This window comes from Alligator mississippiensis, chromosome 3 (assembly GCF_030867095.1).
Source record: "Alligator mississippiensis isolate rAllMis1 chromosome 3, rAllMis1, whole genome shotgun sequence".
NCBI classification, from domain to species: domain Eukaryota; kingdom Metazoa; phylum Chordata; order Crocodylia; family Alligatoridae; genus Alligator; species Alligator mississippiensis.
In genome coordinates, this window is record NC_081826.1 from 291,103,884 (window position 1) to 291,120,518 (window position 16,635).

A 16,635-nucleotide genomic window follows, 5' to 3' on the forward strand; every position below is an offset into this window, starting at 1 on the left:
TAAAACCTTCGATCCACGTTTGTGGCATTCAAGTGAGAGGTACTGATATGCACAGGAATGCCCTGCTTTCATGTTGTTTCTCAGATTACCTGATCTAATACTGGTCAGTTCTTTCTATACCCTTTGATTTACTGTATAAAAATGTGTAGGAAGCAGTATTGTCAATATTCAGAGTTAAAAAAAATTAATCACTCTTCAATCCCTCAAAATCATAAGACTGGCTTAAAAATTGTGATTAAAAAAAAAATGAAGTACCTTTTTTTTTCTTTATTTGCCTTCTTGTTACTGAATCTTTGGGGGTGGGGGGGCACATTTTCAATTTTTTCCCTGCAACTCATGAGGGATCTGGGACTGTTCAGCCTGTGCAAAAGAAGGCTGAGAGGTGATTTGATAGCTGCCTACAAATATGTCAAGGGACCTAGGTGAACAACTTTTCCAAAAAGTTCCCCCCAGGAAGATGCAGACCAATGAACACAAGTTAGTCGAGGAAAAGTTTCAGCTGGGCACAAGAAAAAGCTTCTTTTCTGTACGGGTAACTAGAATCTGGAGCATCTCTGGCAGTCTTTAAGAGGAGGCTGGGCAAATACCTTGGTGAGTTTGTTTGAGCCCGATTACCTTTTGCCCATGGCAGGAGACCGGGCTTGATGATCTTGCAGGTCCCTTCCCATCCTCCTGCCCATGTTTCTATGATTGAATGTAATGTGATCCCATGACTCCAGGAGCTGAAGCTTTGGGACGAATGCCAAATATCTGGAGAATTATGATGCAGTTGGGGGAGCTGGCAACACTACACAATATTTATTTCTTGGTTAGATGATCGACATAGTTGTTCTACTTCAGGTTCCTTACTTTCTTATTTTTTGATACAGTAGGAACCAGGGCGATGTACCTGCTATTTCCTGTTGAAATGTCTTTGGAAAAAGAGAGAGTGTATTAGTAATCTCATGTAATCTCATGTCAACCATGTATTGACTCCCTTTGTTACTAGGGGAACAGTGCATGTACAGTACTTGAAATTTTAATCATTGCCCTCATCATCCTCTGGGTGGGATGCTGGTCTTTGGTGGGCTTTGGAATTGGTTGAAGTCTTTGAGCCTTTGGGTCACTAGTGTTGTCATTGCCTGGGCACCATATGGCCTCTGACTACTGCCTTTGTTAGCTGATGTTGTATCTCAGAGAGCAGCTGGGTTATAACATCTTTATCTGTAATATCTCTGCTGAAGATCAGTGTGTTACCAGCTGCATGGTTGGACCAGAGGATACCCATGAAGGTCTTAAACTTCTGCAGCTGCAGGCTTGTGCATATGCATATTGCCACCTCCTAGGATAAATCTGGGGTGTTTCATGTTGCTAATACAGTATCAGGAATAGTTGCATTGAATCACCTTCCATATTCTTGCATCTTCTAACAAATGCATTGATTTAAGCTCTCAAAACTCATTGGCCAGAACAGTAAGACTCACCGTATAGGACTGGGCTCTTAACACACAGAGGACCAACATTCAGTTGGAAGGAGAAACAGGAGGAGCCCAAGCCATGGCTTGTGAGATGGAAGAGCTCAAGCAAGTGATTGGGAGTAGACATAAACACGTACTCGAAAAATGCCGTTGTTCACACATTATGTTGATGTTATAAACCCTGTCTCATGCTTTGAGGTGCCCCTTAGGGGGTCATATGGATGACAAGATCAGCTGCTTGTTTCAATCAGAGCGATGGGAACAAACTGATTAACATAAGCAACCAGTAGTGTATTAAACAAAGAGAGGTCTTGGAAAAGACAACAGGCTCCCTGCAGCATGCCCCATCGCTGCATCTCACAGAGGAGCCGATGTCTTGGTGCAGTGACCTTGAAAACAAAGAGAAACCAAAAACTCTTCCTTGCCAAAAGTTAGATCAAAGATATTATTTTTAGAGCCATGCTGATGTTGCTATGTTGTGGTCTGGAAAAATGGATGGAAGAGCATACATTAAATATCCATGTTACTAACCAGGAGTCCTCCTCAATACAATCCAGAATTGTGTAAGATGACTCTGAAGATATGGATAGCTGTAGTATTGCCACCAGAGCTAGTCTATTGGGTTGCCTGCAGACCGGGCTTACTATGGATGAGTAGATAAACAGAAGAGTACTGAACTTCCATTTTTTTTCCTCAAGAACTGCTATTTCTTTATTTCCAGATGAAACCTTTACCACTGTTGCAATATATAGATGTAGAACAGTGTCTGAACAACAGCACAGCTGAGCGAGCATAGGGAACAATTCTGCACTGGCAAGGGTGGAGAACATTAAAACGTTCATGGAAATGGAAAGAAAGTTAGGCAAGCATTTCTTAGAAGGGTTGCTTCTGAAAATGGAGGGAGGTTTCGGGCGATGGTTCTCAAACTTTTTAGACTCAAGGCACTCCACAATAAGCGCAGTGCACCCCTCGGTAAGCTTGAGGTTCCCCTTGATAGAATTGAGACTCCCCTTGGAAAAAGTCATCTCTTAGTTTTCACTCCATTTTTTACTACAGAAAGATAAGAGAGCAATTCTTGTGTTGCAAAGAGCTCAGAAAAGATCACAGCAGGTCAGAACATTTTTCATACTGTGGATTCTTATTTAAAGTAACTAGGTTTATGTTGTGAATCACGTTTGCACACCTAACAGTGCTAACACGGTGTGGCACCCAGAGGTATCTTGAAAGGATGTCAAGGCACCCACAGCACCCTGGTTGAGAGTCACTGGTTTAGGGGGTTCAGATCTGAGAGGAACATTGTGAATGTCTCATCTGACCATCCGCATTGGCCAGGACATCGAACCTGATCTTCAAGCCCGTGGCTTGTGTTTGAGCAATAGCATTTTTTTAGAAAGTTCACTAGCTTTTAAGTGACGGAGAATCCACCGTGTCCTCCAGTGGCTAATTATGTGCTTTGTTAATGGCCATGATATTTATCATCTGAGTTGGCTAGCTCCAGCTTCCAGACGTCAGAGCTTGTTATGCCTTATTCTGCTAGATTACAGAGCCATCTGCTATCCGAATTCTCTTCCCCGTGTAGGTACTTGTCACTGCTTAACCTCTTGGAGAAACTGAAGTAGATTTGACATCTGAAGGGTGGGTTTTTACATCTCAGAACATTTTTGCAGCTTTTTTCTGAGTCCTTTCCAATTTTTTTTTTCACATCCCTTTCCAAGAACTGATACTGAATCTGGACACAGTATTCCAGAAACTGTGTCACCGGGGCAGCGTGCGGAGGTGATGTCCCTCCCTTCCTTTACATGATATTCCCCTGCTTAGACATCCGAGAAGGGCGCTTGCCCCCTTAGCTTCAGCATCACAAGGAACTCCTGTCCAGTTGAATATCTGTCACTACCAAGGCCTTTTCAATGTCTCTGTGTCCCTGTGGCCCCATTTCCAAATGCACCTACCCATCCTTATCTGCTCTTGCTGCCACTGTCCTAGATTGTTGTGATATCATTTGGCAGGAATCATCAATCATACACTTATTGATCTACAGTTAGTATTGCTGCTTAAGTGCCATTGATTTTCATTAGAATTATTGTAAAGACCTGATAGTTGCACAGCGGGTCATGGTGGCAGGGGTGGCATCAGGAAAGATGATATTAAATGAGAGATTTGCGAAGAGCAAACGCGTCGTTCCCCTGAAGGACAGTTCATTTCTGGGGTAATTCTAGTGAACTCAGTAGAGTTGCACTGGGGTGAATACTGACTGATCCAGGAGGAGCCTGCCAGACACTTGTACTTGCATCTGTTTAAGATGGATTCGTCCTTTGTGACTTCACTTCTCAGCCCACCCTCGGGATAATCATTATAAGCAGCCTTCCAAGCACCAGGCAAGCAGTGACAGGTTATCACCGTTGCTGCGCTGTTTAGCAGACTGCAAGAACAGCCTCCAAAGCAAGGTGACATTTCTCCCCTTAGAGGAGGGAAGAGTTTACGTTGATCCATGTGCTCCAGTGTTCCCACTCCTTTACCAGTTCTGGGAGCAGGAGATCTTATTTAACAACAGTACATCTCCAGGTGTCCCCTGTCACAAGGGACCTCAGGGTTATGGTTGATCACAGGATGAACATGAGCCGCCAGTGCGATGCTGTAGTCAACAGAGCTACTAGCATACTGGGATGCATTCGCTGATGTGTTGCGAGCGGAGCTAAGGAAGTGATACTTCCTCTCTACTCGGCGCTGGTGAGAGCCTGCATTTCAAAAATGATGTGGAGAATCCTGAAAGGGTCTGGAGAAGGGCCACAAGGATGATTAAAGACCTGGAGGACAAACTTTATGAGAAAAGACTAAGAGATCTGGGACTGTTCAGCTTGGGGAAGAGAAGACTGAGGGGGGACTTGGTGGCCACTTATAAGTATGTAAGGGGTGAATATCGGGAGCTGGGAGAAAAACTGTTCACTAGGGCGCCCCAGGGGAGGACATGGAGCAATGGCTGTAAACTGTTGGAGGATGGTTTGAGGTTGGATGCAAGGAAGAGCTTCTTTACAGTAAGGGTGACCAGAGTCTGGGGAAGACTTCCCAAGGAGGTGGTGCAGTCCCCAACCTTGGAAGGCTTCAAAAGGAGACTGGACAGCCACCTTGCTGGGATCATTTGATCTCAGCAGTATTCCTGCGCAGAGCAGGGGTGTTGGACTCAATGATTTTTCAAGGTCCCTAGTTCCAGCCCTTGATTTCTATGATTTGATGATTGTGTGCTGGACAACAGGGTGTTAACCTCAGAAGCCAGACCTCAGTATTATACGGGTGCATCCCTAGACCCCATAGCAGGTTTCTGCTCATGTACAGCAGCCCTTGGACTTATGACAAAATTGGTTCCTGAAAACCGCATCTTAAGTCGAAATGTTGTAACTTGAAACCGATTTTCCCATAGGAAACAATGTTATAAATGTGGGATTGGTTCCTGAGCCAAGGCCTGATATTCTATTTTCACCAAAAATAACCCAGAATTTTGTACAGTACTCAGTCAATTATAGATGAGTAATATAGATACATTTATTTATTTTATACTGTACTGGGACGTATCTTGTTTCAGTACAGGTAGTGCTGTAGTGGTGGCAGCGGTGATGAGCGAGCACCAGACGAGCTGCCCAACAAATGGCTCCCAGACGAGCGGCATATTGCTGCTCTGGCTACGTGTTGGGAAGGGCATGGTGGGGGAGGGCATTTGCCCCCAGATCTGTCCCGAGCGCAGCCCCCCCCACCTCAACCAGATCTGGGGGCACATGTCCCACCTTGCCATGCCCTCCTGGACAAGTGGCGGGAGCCACAACTTCTCCCATGCCTGCCCATAGCCTCCACTCCCAGTGCTGCTGTGGGCAACTGGGCAGGGAGGCATGGAGAGGCTGCCCCACCATCAGGGGCTTAAGCCTCCAAAAATGCACTCTCCCAGGCTTAAGTCTCATATACAAAATTATGAGGGGGCTGTGGGTGGCTGTGGGAGAAGCTGGTTTTTTAAAGAGGGTTTTTAAAGAGGTTTGATCCTGGTTTTGCAGTTATATGATTAACAGCAGGTTAAGCACAATGTTCTTGTTCCATCATAAAAATCCCGGAGTGATAATTTTGTACATGAGCTGGCACTGCCGGAGCAGGGGCTGTGGGCAGTCGTGGGAGCAGCCCGGCACTGCCTGTCTCACCGCAGGGGGAGCAGCTGGACGAGTCGCAGGTTCTCTCGCAGCCACCCCTGGCCCTGGCAGGAGCAGCCAGATGAGCCACAGCTTCTCCCGTGCCCACCCATAGCCTTAGCTCCCAGAGCCTGGTGCAGCCCTGGCTGGGCAGTGCTTGCCTGAGCCTCAGACCCTCCCTCACCGCAGGGGCCTTGATTTGCCCCACAGTGCCCCTTCCCTTCTCCCTCCCCTTCCACCAGGACACGCTGTAAAGTTGAAACCCATGCCAGAGCTTCAAAACCAGGTGTCAATTTGCAAGCATCGCAACTACCATTCATCTTAATTTGAATGGTCGTAAGTGGAGGACTGCCTACAGTATTTGTATATCACAGAGCAGTATTTGTATAGCTGGCACTCCTGGGCCCCTAGTTCCACTGAATCGCCAATACTTTGCTATTGCATTGGCTTCTGTAAAATGGGGACAATACCTGCCTACCTTTAGCACCAAGGGATAGGGTAGGGATTACAGTCCTCGGAGTGGGAACATGCTAGGGGAGTGTTAACTGTATACAGTCTTGGGGTCCAGAAAACATACACAAAGCCAACATATTGGGGTGAAACCCTGAAATTTCTATTTGTGGCCAAACCCTGCAAGACTGATTCATGCAGCTGCATGAAGATATGCATGGGAGTAAGGCAAGCAAGATTTGGCCCTCATGTAAAGGCTTAATGGCAGTCAATGGGATTTTTTCCTTAACAGAGTTTATGAAAAGCCTGCAGGACTGGTCCTCTGCTGCTTAATTTCTCAGTCCCCTGCAGGGGTTGCTTTTGGAGAAGAGCTTTGCTGTTCCTGCAGTGAAGTCATCATCCTGTCCATGTGGACTCACAGTCCTTTGCTGTAATCAGGCCAGGGTTGTCACAGATTTGGCAGGCTCACTTCACTACAGGAATTGGCAGGGTGGCTTATAAGGGGAGAGAGAACTTTTTTTAAAGACACAGACCATATCTTTACCCTAAACAATACTTTAAAACTCTGGACAGTATATCGAATGAATCCACATTCCTTTTCTCTGAGGAAAGACTCGAGCTTCAGACTTTTAATTTACAGAGCATGATTAAGGAAATTGTACTTGTGATCAAAGCAAAAGTAACCTGACTGCAGCTGATCAAAGAGCTGAGAGTTGCAATAGCTAATGGACTGCTACTGAGCTAAATCTTGCTAGCAAACTCAATAACAGGCAGAGCTATAAATGAAAGCACAAGGGGAGAAGCGAAGGTTAGAAAAGATGAAAGCTACTCGGGGCTGGAAAACCACAGAGCAAGTCACATGCCACTTCTGGGCATTTAGTACTCGAGGTCGGAAGGGAAGAATTGTCCCTCAGCACTTGTACCTTGTGTGGTCTTAAGATCTGGGATTCGATGCTGGAAAGAGCTGTGAGACGGCACAGAGTCAAACCTGACCTGGATGTGCATGCAGCTGTATGTGAATTCAGAGGATAGGATAGAGAGCTACAGGAATAGCTAGCCCACTGCATAGATGTGCGACGTGCTCAGTTGTGAGCCTTATGATCTTTTTTGGTGTTTTGGTGAAGTTTTTTTCTGTTGCTCAGGGATCCCCACGGGAGAGAAATTATTCAGGTTTGAGCAGAGGAAGCATGGACTAAATGGGCAAAGGGTATTCTAGGTGGGCAGTTTAAACTCTAGTGAATATAATACGAAACGATGATTGTTCCTGGGGATGTTGAAGCACAGGTCCCTTTTGCATAGGAGGGTGGTTGTTGAGTGTGTCTGTTGTTACTGAGAACATGAACCTGGCTAACTAATCAGCTGCCTCCCAGCCCACCCCACCCCTGCTTCTTGGCTGGATGTTAAATATAAATGCATGAACACAACAGGAAGGACAGACTTCTATACTATTACCTATTTGTGCTATTTATACTCTCTGATGCATCGTCAGTTTGCAGGGATTCATATCATGTAGAGTGGGAGTTAATAGGCAGAACATACACTTACAACAGCGAGTGGGAGAGGGTACAGAGCTCCTCATGGAGAAAGTACAGCACGCGGCGATGCCGAGGGAAGAGGCCATTCTGCACGGTGCTGCCCGGCACTGATCCATCGACAAGGCGGCAGGTGGATGTGATCTGTTTGTAAAGCCAATAATGCTGGGAAGAAAGGGTGGAAAATGGGACTTAATTCTTTGCTCAGTAGGTGCTGCTTCACTGACTCCTTAATGGTGTTATGGCCTGGTTATGAAAACTGACTGGCACAGAGGGCAGGAGCCTTTCCCCTCCAGCGTCATGGCTCAAAGCCAGCTGGGGGCCATGCTGAGGAAAGTCCAGGTGATGGTTCAAGCGCTGTTGTGGGTTGAGCTTTCACTCAATTTCCCGTTGTGCCAGTGTCTACATGGCAATTAGCATCCCATAGCATCCTGTTTGGCAGCCTCAGCAGAAAGGCTAGCGATCAGACTGTCTTGGGGGCCAAACCAACTACTTACCCATCCAGTAGACACTGGCACAGGCACATACTGTCAGGATGGCCTGGAGATTGAGGGCCACCTCCTATTGTAGCTCCGCAGAGTTTGCACTCGCCAGGCTTTTCCTCTGGCCCTTTGCATGAGCTCAGGAAGCAAGATCAGGGACCCCTTATACCCAAGTAATCCACTGGAAACAATTGGGCTGCTTGTGAACAGGATATTTCTCATTAAGAAAGGGTCCTATAATCTTCTAAAATGTCACTGTTTATACATGTGACATGGATCTGGGGTTTCCTTCATATTGCAGGTGCACTTTAATTTTTACATGATCTCTTGGCCCTTCCATTGCCTCCCTGCATCTCTTTCACCTATTTTGGGGCTTTGCTATTTGGTTAAGCAAGAAACAATCCAAGCGAATCCCTGGGGCTCAGGAAGTGTCCTACCCAGCGCCACGGGCTGGAGCCAGCTCCTCCCTCCGCAGGATTCCCATATGGTAATGCAAGCTGCTCAGCACTGGAGCTCGATATCTAGAACGTGGGAACCCGGACACAAAACAGCACAGTGACAATAGAGGTATTCATCTGGGTTTCTATAGTTCCTGCCTCTCTTCAGGGACTTAATATGTCTTTCCTTCTTTCGGGGTGAAATTTAGCTTTGCGCAGAAGGCCGGCACATCACTGACACACCATGCAAACCCTGAGGGATGTTGAGTGGCACGGACCTCGTGCTGGATATCTTCACAAGGGCACGTTTCATCCTTCAGCAATGGTTCAAAGTGGGCATATTCAGGGACTGAGTCCCTTCCCACTCACAGTTGTTTAAGCAAGGAAGGGCTCCTACAAGATCGACAGACTTTCTACTGTTAGGAAAGCTGGCAGCGAGGGAGTGGGAGGTCAGGCCTTTGTTTTGCAGTTGCTGTTTTATTCTGCCACAAAGCTCGACTGTTGTCCATTCAACCTGCCTGCCTTGTGGTGGGAAGAGAATGCACAGGACCTGACCCCGTAGCATGTACATGTAACCCAGTGGAGTTCAAGCTGGGCTCCTAGGACATGCCTATATTAACTCCAGAACAAGCCTGAAAGAGAAATCCTGCCCACTCATGCCTGAGCCTGCAGATCAGGTAGCTCGGGCAGCTCGTAAGCATTCCTGAGACACAGAGTGGGCAGGACTTATTCTTCAGTGCCCTTCAGAAGCCGTGGAGATACTGCTTTAGTTGCCCTTTAGCGGCTGGACATGTAAAGAGGACTGAGTCAACCATTTCCTTTGAGATATGTCCTTTAGTTTAACCATCAGTGCACCATGCTTCTCAGAAACAGTGGCCTTGGGTCCAGATCCCACAGATGTCTCAGCTGATATTACATGCAAATGCCCTGTGCTTAAATCAGGCGCAGTAGAAAAGCACTGGGTTGCGCCTTCCAAAATAGCACCAGGTAGGATGTGCTAAATTTCCTAACTGCAGTTCCCGTCTGGCAAGAGCTGCTGCATATGCGTAGTAGTAAAGGTCAATTGGCATAAGCCATGTTTGAATCCAAATGTGCCCTGAAAGGTTTTTGATCAAATCAGCTGTTCAACCAGTAAAAATTAAACTGGTGCAATTCTGTATATAAACAGGGCTCACGACCTCTTTGTCTTCAGTTAGATTTGGCGTGCCAAATGCAGAGTGGATGCATAAGTACGGGAGGATTCACCTACATTTTGATAAGACGATATGTAGTCGAAACTTGTGACAAGTCTAAATTAGAGGGTGATAGGATAAGGGGAAAATGGAAGTTATACCTTCTTGGGCTTTCATCTGAAAACACTTTCCAACAAGTGGGAAGTTCTTTCCGTATAATAATGCCATGTTATATAGACCAGAAAATATACACGCACCTTTATGAAACTCAGAAAAAAGCCATGGTTGTTGCCCTGCAGTGTCTGCAGACACATTTCCAATTGGTTGCTACATTTGAATGCCTCAGTCTTCGTGGGGGTTCATTTGTACCTGGAGATGTATGAAGTATTTGATTTCTAGAGGCTTTGAGCACCTCTAGCTCCTACTGGCTTCATTAGGAGCTTTGGGTGCCAGGCCCTTTTCCAGATTAGATGCAGGGTGTCCTAAATGAGGTTTGCAAATATAAGGCACTTATTTTTAACTCCAGACTCAAACTGTTAAGGGCAATCATTCCATGAGATTTTTTGGGAACTCTCATAGGAAATAACTCTCACAACGTTAATTGATAGTCCATGAGAGTTTCAATTAAGTGGTTATTGAAAACTTAATATTTTGATGCCATCTTACTTTAGAAAAATCTTTGAAGTATGTTTAACCCACATTTCAGATCCGTTCCCTATATATAACCCCAATGAAGGAAATCTTTATGCTTTTTCTTTTTTCTTTCCTTAATGAAAATACAAAATATCTAGAAGAGGTAGTATGTAGTTACCGACAAATCAATTTGAAGGCCATGAGAGACTATTACTGTCACTTATTGCTAGCTCTTGCATTAAGCTTCTGTTCTCACTCACTCTCTTAGATATCACATTTTGATTAGTGATGAAATGTGACTTCAGTAGCTAGGCTGATCAGGAGCTTGGTTTTATATCTTTTGTGGTTTCAACATGTTTTCATTACATTTAGTGGACAGCATGGGCTCCCTCTGGTGTTTAATTTCAATACATGACATGCAGTTTAATTTGCCCTTTTATTCCAGCCCAATCAATACGGTGGGAGTGTTGAACTGAGAAAACAAAGCCTTTGTTTGTGCTTTCACTGAGAATTTGATGTCCACCCTATTTGTGGTGCGTATAAGTAACATGTAAATCCTGTTCCACCCTAAAGTAAAGGGGTCATATATCAAAAACATGTCCCCCGAAAACAAACAGTGAAAAAGGTCAAATTGTATAAAACTGTGGAGGAAGACCCAAATAAAACATTCTCTCCTTGGCATGTAGAAGCTGCAGAGTTTAACCTGAGGAGGAAGAATTATAGTCAGATTTTCAAAAAGTACTCAAGCTCCTATGCAGACCGCTTGGGAGAGGTGGCAGATTTTCAGAAGCACCCAACGCTCCCCGTTATTCATGGTCAAGGAGGGGCTTTGAAAACATGGCTGCTTCACTTAGGTTGGGGGATATAACCAGCTGCCTATCTCGGTACCTACATTAATGAGACTTACAGTGTGTAGAGCATTTTTGAAATCTGGCCGCTTATTTTGAATTAGCTGAATGGAAACTGTTGGGTATTCTCTCTTGAAAACCTGGCAGTTAGCACTTTTGTTTCTAGAGTGATAGGTACGCTTGGCAGAAAAGGCATTTTGAAGTCACAGATGAGATCAGATTTTCGCTGTTGAGGAATATCCTTGTTCTAGCCTGGGGTTAGATCATGCAGCCGTGAATTAGGCGGGGATCACGGCACAATTCTCTTGATTCACAAAGACATACTTTAAGGTCTAGGGTTGGTTTGTAATTTTTGTCATTCTAGTCATTGCTCTTTTTTTTCGCAGGTACTTTGAGTTTTATGAAGGTCCTTTGGAGTACAACTCAACAAAATGCCTGGAGCTGAGGCAGGATATAATCGATGTGAAAGTGCTCTCTATGTAAGTATGAGCAAATATTTTATACAAGAGTTGCCTTTCAAACAGGCACAAACGTGTTTAATGAAGCTGTCAAGGACATGGGTGTCAGAGGTCACGACTTCATGGAGCTGTGATTTCTGCTTCATCCAAGTAGAGGGGATTAAGCGCATTTGAACTATGGGCATCTTTCCAGTGACTTCATTGGGCTTTGATTCAGGCCCTTAATCATGATAAGTATTTTGATTAGCGATAGGGAAAACAGATACTTTCTTTTATATGAGAGCACTCAAGGCACCCCACTGATGTTACAACCCACGTATTTCAGATTTCAAAGGAGTTTGAATAACTTATTAGAGTCATAGATTCATAGATGTTAGGGTCGGAAGGGATCTCAATAGATCATCAAGTCTGACCCCCTGCATCGGCAGGAAAGAGTGCTGGGTTCAGATGACCCCAGCCAGATGCCTATCTAACCTCCTCTTGAAGACCCCCAGGGTAGGGGAGAGCACCACCTCCCTTGGGAGCCCATTGCAGATTTTGGCTACTTTAACTGTGGAGAAGTTCTTCCTAATGTCCAGTCTAAATCTGCTCTCTGCTAGCTTATGACCATTATTTCTTGTAACCCCAGGGGGACCTTGGTGAGTAGACCAATTCCCTTCTGCGCCCCCATGATGAATTTATAGGCAGCCACAAGGTCGCCTCTCAACCTTCTCTTGCGGAGGCTGAAGAGGTCCAGGTGCCCTAGTCTCTCCTCGTAGGGCTTGGTCTGCAAGCCCTTAACCATACGAGTGGCCCTTCTCTGGACCCTCTCCAGGTTCTCCACATCCCTCTTGAAGTGTGGTGTCCAAAACTGGATGCAGTACTCCAACTGTGGGATAGGTATTCCAGTTAGGATAGGTATCATTCTGCCAGTCAGACAGTATGGTGTGCATGTTCTGTCTGCCATCTTTTCACAGGTATATCAGGAAATGTATCAAAGGAAATGGGTACACAAATGGTCAGTTTTCAGGATGGAAAGAAGTAAACAGTGAGATTCCCCCTGGATCTGTGTTGGGACCAGTGCTGTTTAACATATTTATAAATGATCTGGAAAAGGGGGTGAGTAGCAAGGTGGCCACATTTGTGGATGACACAAAATTATTCAAGTGGTAAAGACCAAGGTGGACTGGTAGGAACCGTAGAAGGATCTGGCATGATTGAGCAAATGGTTAACTAAATGGCAGATGAAAATCAGTGTAGATAAGTGTAAAGTGATATACCTGGGCAAAAATACCCCAAACTGTGCCTACATTATGTTGAGCTCTACATTAGCTGTTACTATACAGGAAAGAGATTCATAGATTATAGAGTCGGAAGGATCCCAGTGGATCATTGTGTCTGACCCCCTGCCCCTGACAGAAAAGAGGACCGAGGTCAGACAACCCCAGCCAGAGATCTGGGAATCATTGTGGACAGTTCGCTAAAAACATCAGCTCCACTCTGAGCAGCTGTAAAAAAGGCAAACAAAATGTTAGGCATTATTAATAAGGTAATTGTAAAGAAAACTGAAAGTATTATCATGCCCCTTTATAAGCCCATGGTTTGCCTATACCTTGAATACTGTGCCCAGTTCTGGTCCTTACACCTTAAAAAAGGATCTAGATGGACTAGATGAGGTATAGAGAAGGGCTGTGAGGGTGATGAGTGGTATGGAGGGGCTTCCATATGAGGAGAGACTAAAGAGGCCAAGCCTATTCAGTTTAGAAAAGAGACACTTGTGCAGAGGATATGATAAAGGTTTACAAAACACTAAATGGCAAAAAGAAAAGAAGTAGGGACTTATTACCATATTTATTATTCCTCACCGTGCAGCAACTAGGGGTCACAAAGTGAAACCAGTAGGTAGTAAGTTTAAAACTAAGAAAAGGCAATTCTTTTCACACAGTATATAATTAAAGTCTGGAACTCGTTGCCACCAGATGTGGAAGCTGACAGTGTAGCCAGATTCAAAAAGGGATTGGACAAATTTTTGGAGGAAAGGGGCTACGGTAGCTATTGAGCATGGGAGCTAGGAGTACAATCTCTGAATTAGACTTTCTTAGACCTTAAATGCTGGAGGCTGCAAGTGAGAGAGGAACAGTGGAAAAAACCTCTTGTGTAGCAGGAATCCATCCCTGCTATGCTTACCTGGTAGTCGAGCCGATGCCGGGGAAAAAGTGGCAAAGCCGAAAGGAATGCAAGCGCAGCCCCTTTTAACTGGATGCTGGAGAATGATGTCAAGGGTGTGCGAAAATTAAAAGAGGAATAATGAGACTGCGCAGGGGGAATGCCCAGCTGCAGGGACTGGAGGACAGATCCTGAAACTGGGGTCAAGATGTGGATAGCATACTTACTGGCGGCAGCAAGGAGATGCTGGCCAGGGAATGCCAAAGCTACAGCAGAGACGTGGTCCAGTTTATAGGAACCCTGGCTGGGGTAAGACAGTACCTGCGAGGGGCAGTAACCTCAGATAAAGTGGTGAGCCAATAGCCATCAGAAGTGGGGCTGTACTCCTGTTGTGAACAAGAACAACAGGGAAGGGCACCCCGAAGAGATGGTAACCCCACTGGAGGGAAGAATCACCTAGTGGCTGAGTGTGCCCAGGGATTTTGCAGCATATGACAGCCCAGACTATCTCTAAAGGATTTCATGACATTGTAAGTGAGGCCAAAAGAGCTCTCCTCCAAAGGGGGAAACCCAGAAAGAGCAAGATTGGGGGAGGGAAGGATACCAACCCCTCATGGTATATGGCTGCTTTGGTTTAATATTATGATGAGTGATGACAACTCTTTATTTTAGCACACTACCTCCATTGGCAGTTTAATAAAGGCAGGGAACAAGCTGTGGAGACTCATAATCATCTTTGTTCCCAAGGGCAATCGAGATCCTCACAAGCCCTAATGAAAAGATCTACTGACTGACCAAGTGTTGTTAAGATTACAGGGTGGAGACGGACATGGTGTAGGGGATTGTGGAGCCGTCTACTTAGACCCCCAAACCAGGGCCATAAGGCAGCCTCCCACAATATATTCGTCCAACAAGTAAAGACATCAAGATGTGGTAGGTGAGTGTGAGACAGGCTGCCCATACAGGAGAACCCCATACCCCTGTTACACCTCGTCCTACCCAGGTCATTCTCCTTTTCGTTCCCTGTTCTCTGCCACTGTATGACACAGCATATTGGGCAAGACGAGCCTATGGTCTGACCCAGTAAATATCAATTATTATGTTATTATGAAATAGGCTTGAGAATTATGCATCCTCCAAAGGGATTGCAATAATAAAAAATAATAGGTGTCCTCTGGACAGAATCCTTTTCTTCTTTTTACATCCCTTATACAATCAGAAGTGACCTCAAGGGTTATTTGGCCCAATCCCTGCCTCAATGCAATTCCTAAATCATCCCTAGCCTGCTTCTTCCACTGTCTCTTGAAAGCCTTCAGGTGAAAGGGATCAAGCTGCTAGGGGTCAGAGCAAAGCACTGCATTTTCTAGCGTACAACATGCCCCAGAATAAAATATACACCTTATTTTTTGAAAGGCAGAATGGAGGAAAAAAGATCTTTTCTTGAAAACCTCTGCCAGGGCTGAAAGAGGAAGTGTTCATAGCCAGCAACAGAATGGGCAGGGGCAGGCACTGGCATGTCACTGCCCCCCATCATATTTCCCCCCCACACACAGGTGTCCTCTTTTTTGAACCTGGGAATTTGGTAACCCGAAAAGTAAGAAAAACTTGAATCCAGGTTGTCCTGTTTACTAATCGGGCACCTTAACCACCTAAGCCATATATACCCACACAGGCTTTGTTCATTCCCAACGATACTCCTGAGTTCTGCTTGCGAGACAGACTAAAGCTGAGCTCTAGAAGATTAAATGACCAGTTCTCCTCTACCATACCGTAACAAAGCTGGAGAGATTCCCTGCATAAAAATAGTCCAGCCGTTGGTATTTATTATTAAAAACAATGCATCTGCTACTATAAATTTGGAGGCCACTTGCACACAGTATACAGTATGGCCCAGTGGATGGTGCACCTGTCTTCTGGGTGATCTCATGTTAGTCTCATTCCATTTTTGTGCCTTGGTTTCTTCATATGTGGACTGGGGGAAAAAGACCTTTGTGAGGGACTTTGAGATCTGTAACTTGAGTACTAGCAGACAGGCATTTATTATTAATAAACAGAAATAAGACATACCCCATGCCCTGTGCCCTCATTCTGCTATGCAGCTAAGCATGTGCTGAAATTTCATTTACTTCGCTGAGACTATTCATGAAGCCAGGCTGTGAAGGCTCTCATTGTAAGCAAGAGCAAACAAAGGAGACAAGACACTGGGTGACATGTCAGATGAGGAAGGGCTGTGGGCACAATAGATGAGAGTGAGGCAGAAGGGACGCTGCACACAGTCTTTGGGGGTCATGTCAGAAGCAGAGCTACACCAGTGGTTTGCTTACATCTGCACTAGTATAAGGATGTAGGCTGGTAGTGGTCCTATCTTTTGACAGGACATGTCCGTAACGAGTATAGTTGTACAGGAGGCTCTTCCCTTCCCCTGTACCTTTCCTGCTTGCCAACATGATTGACATTTGATTTTAAGTCCCCAATACTGGGCAAGACCCCAGCCAGCTGAGAATCTCATCCAGAGGTCATGGTGGGACCAGGAAACCAACTGAACATTCATGGATGCTGCTGGGATCAACCTCACACCTCATTTCCTTGCAAAAGAAAACTGATACCTGGCCAGTACAGTTCAGATTGCTGCAGGAGCACGTGTCCCTGTCCAGTTGCTGTAGGGGTCACTGGTTCATTCATAGGCTGTTTTCCTGAGAAACAAGCTGCTTGGGGTCAGAGCAAAGCACTGCATTTTCTAGCATACAACATGCCCCAGAATAAAGTATGCACCTTATTTTTTGAAAGGCAGAATGGAGGAAAAAAGATCTTTTCTTGAAAACCTCTGCCAGGGCTGAAAGAGGAAGTGTTCATAG

General features: G+C 45.3%; 1 protein-coding gene across 2 annotated transcripts in view; it reads left to right on the plus strand.

The window, feature by feature from the left end:
• The window catches only part of ST8SIA5 (ST8 alpha-N-acetyl-neuraminide alpha-2,8-sialyltransferase 5), a 70,987-nt gene that overhangs the window by 25,975 nt on the left and 28,377 nt on the right, over positions 1–16,635 (plus strand). For both annotated transcript variants that reach the window (XM_014594140.3, XM_014594141.3), the window contains one exon: positions 11,564–11,656. In XM_014594140.3, coding sequence (XP_014449626.1) covers positions 11,564–11,656 — 93 coding nt within the window. The remainder of the gene's footprint in view (positions 1–11,563; positions 11,657–16,635) is intronic.